The sequence below is a fragment of the Parasteatoda tepidariorum genome, chromosome X2 (genome assembly GCF_043381705.1).
Source record: "Parasteatoda tepidariorum isolate YZ-2023 chromosome X2, CAS_Ptep_4.0, whole genome shotgun sequence".
NCBI classification, from domain to species: domain Eukaryota; kingdom Metazoa; phylum Arthropoda; class Arachnida; order Araneae; family Theridiidae; genus Parasteatoda; species Parasteatoda tepidariorum.
This window is the reverse complement of record NC_092215.1, coordinates 54385441-54392607: the sequence shown is the minus strand read 5'-3', so window position 1 is coordinate 54392607 and position 7167 is coordinate 54385441. Positions and strand designations below refer to the sequence as shown.

Sequence of the window (7167 nt, the reverse complement as noted above, 5' to 3'; positions counted from 1 at the left end):
TGCCAAAAAAAGCTAGGTCTTTCTAAGTCTAGCAAAATACCACGTTTGCAAGAATCTCACAACACAATGATAACGTTGTGAGCCAAATGGCTTCAAAACACACCGGTAACAGTAACCCGGAAGTATAGACGGAATGGAGCTTGCAGCGTTCCCTAGTGTAGAAAACACCATCCATTAGGTGTAGTAAGCAGCTGTATACTTTCTAACCAGAAGTAAAGCAGGTCTAGAGCTCGAGATTGTTGTTGTTTACACATCTATTCTCTGTAACCGTAAAAATTCAGAACACGCACGAAATTTTACTTTCGTTATGGATGTCAATACTTCAAGTGAATGAATTTTTCGCTTCAAGGAGGCGTAAACTTCCGATTTGTTCCGTTGGTTGCATCTAACTGTTTACTAAATTTCCTTATATAGGGTCAACGATCCTCGGTGCAGGTAATATATTACTTTTCTTTTAAATAAAGTTAATAACAATTACAAGTTTTGTAAAAAAGAAACTTGTTTTGGTTTTGTGGTCTATGTTATCAATATGCTGCTTGCTTACGATTTCTTTCTTAAGTTGGGAAAATTTCCATCATGGCAATAAAATAAGTAATGTATTTTAATTTTATGTTTGTAGTATCTTTCTATTTATTTTGTCAAAATTGTTACATTTGTTTACTGAAGCATTTGATTAAAATTGTTTTAGTTTGACGCTAGCGACTGACTAAAAATATTTTATCTGGTATAAATTTGTTTGTTTAGCTTGGAGCTAAATTTTTGAGTTGTTTTAGAAAGTGCATTAAGTATAACATTTTCAGGAAAATGACCATTTCGTGGTTTGCGGAAGAATAATCACAAAGTTTTGGCAGCTGCTCACTGAAAAAAATAAAGACACTCCAGGGCAAGCCTAAACAAGTTGTTTTTTTAAAGAAAATAATGCAAATTTAAGATCTATTTAGTGGTTTCACGATTTTTGTTGTTGTCGCGACAGATACAGAACTACATCGTTTTTTCAGAGTGAGATTTCCTTATTTAATTTAAGTTCATTGCATGACTTAATGATAAGTAAAATAACAGTTATTGTGAAATCCAAACACAAGACTTTAAATTTTATGAGTGACTTATATAGCTATTAAATGTATTGCTTCATAAATCAATTTAAACAAGATATTCTTGTGTTGTATTATAATCACATTAATTTCATACATATTGTTTTAATTTTAACATAATAAGAATAAGTTTTTGAGTAAGTCTTAAAAAGTTGTTGAAAATGTTTTCATTTTAAAAATGACCACTTCTCATGTAAATAGTGACTTCAAACTCATATATTTAAATGTCCAACTTCTCTTTTAAAAAATGAAGTCTTCATCTGCATTTTTCAAAACATCTTACATCTTTTCAATTACAATTTTTCCAATTTTTAAGAGAATATTTTCCCATCTTGGGTATTTTTGAGACTTCATATAACATTCTATCTAAGAAAGTGTTCAAGTACCTTTAGGCAAAAGAAAACAAATTCTTGAAACTAAAGAAAATTGAAAAAAAAAATCCCTAAGTTTGTTTCAAAATGTTAGTCATATTTTATTCTAAATGAAATGTTGTCTTTGTAGAGTGTGTCATGCTTATTTCAGCTACTTTCGATTTGCGATTGCAATGCTCGAATGCACCATCTGGGGAGAAGACGACTGGTTCCAATGTCTTGACTCTCCTCTTCATCTCAGTTGTATATGAATGTACTACGATATTTTCCTTTTTTTCTTATATTTTTCGCATTTAATTGTCACAAATATTTTTTTGAAATTTCCATGATGCTTTTTTTTAGAACTGTGTTCAATGTAGTTTTCCGTAGCATATAGTTTCCTAACTTAAGAAGTTTTTTTATCTATTTGAAAATCAAGAGAGAAATTGATGTACTTCCTTCTCCTTTGACTCTCCGCACGCTAATGGAGAAAGCATGCAAAATGTTGAAATAAGTAGAGAGTTCTGCTATAGCCCATTTCAATAGCCAGTGGTAAATATTAAGAATTTTTATAAATAAAAAGAAAAAAATTCAGTTTTATTTAAAATTTTTTAAAGATTTATTTATTATCAGAAAATTTGAAGCATTTAGTTTTTGAACTAAATAATGATCCGTTTCTTTTTCGCTATAGGCAATTTTTTTTAAAAGTGTAGCTTTCCTTGTAACTTAAACTATCTTCGATAGAATATTTTATACTCATATATATGATTAGATGTCCTAAAAAGAGGGGTGTGATAATGTGATTAAAGGCAATGTTTAAAGCAATGTCCTTGCATATGGCTGACAGTTCATTCTCAGATGTTCAGCCATTATATTTAATATGCACATTCGGCATGAAACTTTTAACGTTTATTGTGTTCTTGTTGAAATAAGATTTATTTTAGTCAATAAAGGGGCACATAATTGATGAAGGGGAATTACATCTAAAAACCAGTGGTGGTACACTGTTGGCTAATGTTCCTTGAATGTATGAATATTTAATGGATCTTATGTAATGGAATTTAATTATTTTAAAATGAACTTTTTTTTTGTTGCTTTAAATAGGCATTATACTATTTATTTATTCTATTGTTGCAGAAAATGAATAAATATGAAGTTTTTGAAAATGAGCAAGAAACAGAATCCCACAATTTCAAACCAGATTCAGAAGTAATTGATGTTAATGTGGGCAAAACTATGGAAAACAGTAGTGTGGCTATACATATCTCGAAATCTAAATTGGTGGGACAATCTCTCTTTGTTGAAAATTCTGTCGATAATGGTGGCTCTCATGTTGTTACTATTCAAGACCCAGCAGAAATGGAAGAAGTTGGTACAGAAGTTGGGTAAGAGTTAGGGAACATTCTATTTTATGATAAATATATTTTGTTTGAATTTTAATCACATGTACTCTTTAAACTTAAATTTTTTATTAAATAATTTTTCCTCTTGTTGTCTGCAGTAAGGTTATACATAATATCAGTTTGGCTTCACATTACCTTATAGCCTGGCAAATGTAAATTGTTTTACTTTTAGCATAGCATGATAAAATATATTGTTTTTATTTGTTAAAATGATTAAAAAAAATCTGGATATTTAATATCTTATTTTCATGTTTTACTCTCTAAGTAGCACACAATATCAATCAATTTCTCAAAAATCATAATTTGTTGAACAATGTTCCTAAGCAGCTACGTAAAAACATTACCTTTTCTTATACTGCACAATATTGCAAAACTGATGCAGAATGTCGATCGATATCCCCTAGCATTTACAAACATTGTAGGATGTTGACCAACATCGTCAACAAGATATTCATGAACTGAATACTGTGGAATGCTAACATTAAAATTACGTTACTTGGAACAAAAAATCACAGGTTTTAGTACCGATAAGCAATGATCCTGAGGGTGTTCTGGTTTCCCGTTGTTTGTTTCGAAGTAGAGCAAGAGGACTGATGTAGTTGTTTTCTTTCTTGAGGTCCTGAGACCATTGTAATTTACCAATATTGTGCGACTAACCAATATTAAGTATGTTTTGAGAATGTTTAAGATGCAAGATTGTGTTCTGTTTAACTGTCATTACTTGTCAATCAAGATTTCTTTTGTTTTGTTAATGCATTTTGATTTAAACTATAACTTGTTGTTTTCATTATATTTAATTCATGCCCAACATCACTTTAATATAATCAACATTTTAATTAAATTTACACATGCATATGCTAGTTTTTACTGTAAGGCTAGAGTTTTATTTAAAAGTATAAAATAAACCATTTGTTTTGAATACCTAATATCTTCTTATAACATTCCTTATTGTATAATATTCCTTATCCTTTTCTTCTGTATTGTCTTCTGTATTCTGTATTGTTCTTCTGTCTGTATGTCAAAATTGTGGAATGACCACTCTGATTATATGGTTAGTAGACCTTGTAAAATATAGGATTGCATAGGTGTGTGGCAAGTCGTTGCAAACATACACATGGTAGTTGAAAGCATGGTTAAAATTACTTTAATTGTTAATTTGAAATTATCATGGGCAAATATTAATTTTAGAAATTAAATTTCACAATGCAATGCTTTAAAACAGAAAAAACTATTTTTTCACTATGCTGACTAATTTGATTAACGTAACTTGATTCAATTGTTAATGAATGATTAAATTAATAATTTAGTTAGATTAAAATTGACTTTTAAAGTATAAAAAATTAATTTTATAACACTAGTTAAAAAATCTTTAAAAGTGTAACACCAGATCAAATATAAAAAAATGGATAATTTTAAAGTTTTGAATGTAAAATTGAATATTTAGCTTCAGATAACATTGATTCTAGTTTTAGTAATCTTGTATGCTCCCTTCACCAAAGACAGCAAAATTGGCTCTATTACATCTGTTATAAATGTTTTAATTTTTCTTATGTTGTGATTTCCACTTATTATTTAACATGACTTTTTAATCTATTGTTTTATTATAGGTTTATGCAATTTCAATTAAAAAGGATAGTTGAGCATCTAATATTCAGGTAATTAATTTTGATTTTTATTAATTATCAAACTGTTTTGATTTTTTTTGTTGCTATCTTTTAAATGTTTTAACATTTGATATTTTAGGGTGTTCAGTATGATATTGATCATTGCAGATATCAGTATTTTGATTACCGCATTAGCCATGACAAATAAAACTCATGAACAAGACGAGGCTTTTGAAATAGTTGCTATATGTTTTGTTGCTTATTTCCTGTTTGAAGTTTTTATTCGAATTTCTGCTAAAGGGTAAACTTGTTTCTTTTTACTATCTTAATTTATCAATTTAAAATAATAAAACTTTTTTTTTTGGTGTGTCATAAGCTAAAATGATTGCTAAGAAATCTGTTGTACATAATCTACTTTATTAATTTTCTATTTGTAATATCTTACCGTATTAAGTAAATGATGACGTATTATCTTTGCATGATTTTAGTGATGTAATTATGTTTAAGGAATGAATGAAAGTACAAATATCTTGTGATACTGTGGCACCGTGGTTTTATGTTGTCCATTTCGTAGATTATGCCGCTTCCTACATTTATTTCCATTGGTCCATAAAAATTCTCGTAAAAATTTTAATTATCTCTAATTTTACAAGTGTAGTGGGATGGGTAAAGTATGGGAAGGATGGTTAAAGAAAATATGGGAGTTCAAATTTTGAAATTTGCTAGCGGAATTTTTCGTTTCAACTTTGAATCTTGGAATTATCTAAAAAACTGGTTGGGTAAACATTTACTTATTTTTTTTCATTTTTTATTCCATAACCTGCAAGACGCTTCTAATCCAAGAATAAATGTTCTGGAATCTCTGAATTTGATTTCTACAGCATTGAACAGTGTGTACTAAAATTTGTGATTGTTTAATTACAAATTGACATTTGTACAAATACCCATTTGTGATTGTTTAATTACAAATGGGTTTAATAAAAGTTCTCAGGGCTTCTCTGTATCCAATAAGAACATTAGCCCTTCGGAGGAATAAAATAGCTAATGATTTTTAAGGATCGAATTATTTAAGGATTTTACAATTTACAATGAAAATTGAGCAAAAAATTTTTGAAGAATTTACTCATAACTGATCAAGAGTTTATAAATATAAAGACTTAAACAGTTGAGAGTGTAAACCATTAAGCAAATTTGCAAACAATTGTAAGTATTGAGAAAGATATTGTGGAAATTGCATTTAAAAATAAGAAATTTAAAGATTACAAAGGTTTTCTAGTTTTTATTTTTTGTAAGTGTAAATTTTTGAAAAATATATTTAATGTTTTTCTTACTCCTATTTTAAGTTTACCTGCTTCACACGTTTTTTAATGTTAGTCCGACAGATAGCATGAAATTGGGGTTCTTCTATATTTAAATGTTACTTGATTTTTTTTTTAGTTATTTTGCAAGTGACTATCCAGGAGGAAAAACAGTTTATGTCCATAATAGTTAATTGTGAGAAAAAAAACTAATTTCAAGGGTCACAAGACTNCTTTAGAACATATCAAATTTTCATGCAATTTGAATGATTTTTCGCAGTTCTGTGAACATTTGAATTTAGACCTTTTCTTTGTAGATTTCAAACTTTTCGCAAACTTTTGACCGGTAGTGTATTTCTTACCTTTGCACCGGAGTGTATTTCTTACCTTTCTTACCTATTCTTTGACCGGTAGTGTATTTCTTAGTGTTTTTCTTACTCCTATTTTCAGTTTACCTGCTTTACACGTTTTTTAATGTTAGTCCGACAGATAGCATGAAATTGGGGTTCTTCTATATTTAAATGTTACTTGATTTTTTTTTTAGTTATTTTGCAAGTGACTATCCAGGAGGAAAAACAGTTTATGTCCATAATAGTTAATTGTGAGAAAAAAAACTAATTTCAAGGGTCACAAGACTAATTTTCTTCCTGTATTGTTCATCATTGCTGTGTAATAACTGTTAAAATACCCTCAAGAATCATAGATCAACCTTTTTCTGACAATGGCCTCAATTTGAAATTGCTAAAACCAAATGAATTCTTTAAGAAACACAATGCTTTATTCAACAATATATTTTAAAAATTCTCATTACTTTGAAGAAAAACATCCGTCAACTAATGACTAATTTAATTTTATGCTGGACCTACAGTTTTTGAAATGTCATTAAGGAAATATGCAAGCATAGAAATGTAGTACTGTTTAAGCATAGAAATGTAGAAATGTACACTGTTTTAGAAAAGAAATTTTCATGATTGTTTCAATTAGATTGCCCAAACATTCTAGCTTATGTTGCCCCTGAAAGAAAGAATGTTTTAAGATATTACTTTTCACAAGTAATGAAGACAAATTTTGTGACTTTAATTTCATGAATGTAATTTCAAATGTCACTGCTATGCTAACAATAAATACAAAATTAAGCTTAGAAATCAGTGAGTACTATATTCATATTGAAACTTGTGTAGCTTTTTGTGATAGATTTAGTTAGAATGTTCATAATTGACCAAAAAGAAAAACTTAGAAGCTATATGTGATTTTTTTTCTTTTTATAATATTTTTGTAATTTATTTGGTTTGTTTAATTTAATTGTATGTTTTAAGTTTACTTTTGCTGTGCGATTGTTTAATTTAAATTACAAATTTCTAAAGTTAAAGGTTCTTAGCCATAGTAAAATATTTGGAAGGAAATTGACATTAGACTTGCTG

The 7167-nt window shown here is 28.5% G+C and overlaps 1 protein-coding gene across 2 annotated transcripts in view; it reads left to right on the top strand.

The window, feature by feature from the left end:
- The first annotated feature begins 214 nt into the window (after positions 1–214).
- LOC107443720 (phosphatidylinositol 3,4,5-trisphosphate 3-phosphatase TPTE2) overlaps positions 215–7167 on the top strand; it is a 30296-nt gene continuing 23343 nt past the window's right edge. The window contains exons 1-4 of one of the 2 annotated variants that reach the window (XM_016057676.4): positions 215–435; positions 2579–2826; positions 4452–4499; positions 4588–4749. In XM_016057676.4, the coding sequence (XP_015913162.1) occupies positions 2582–2826; positions 4452–4499; positions 4588–4749 (455 nt within the window). In that variant the 5' untranslated portion in view covers positions 215–435; positions 2579–2581. The other variant, XM_016057684.4, reaches the window with a different exon arrangement.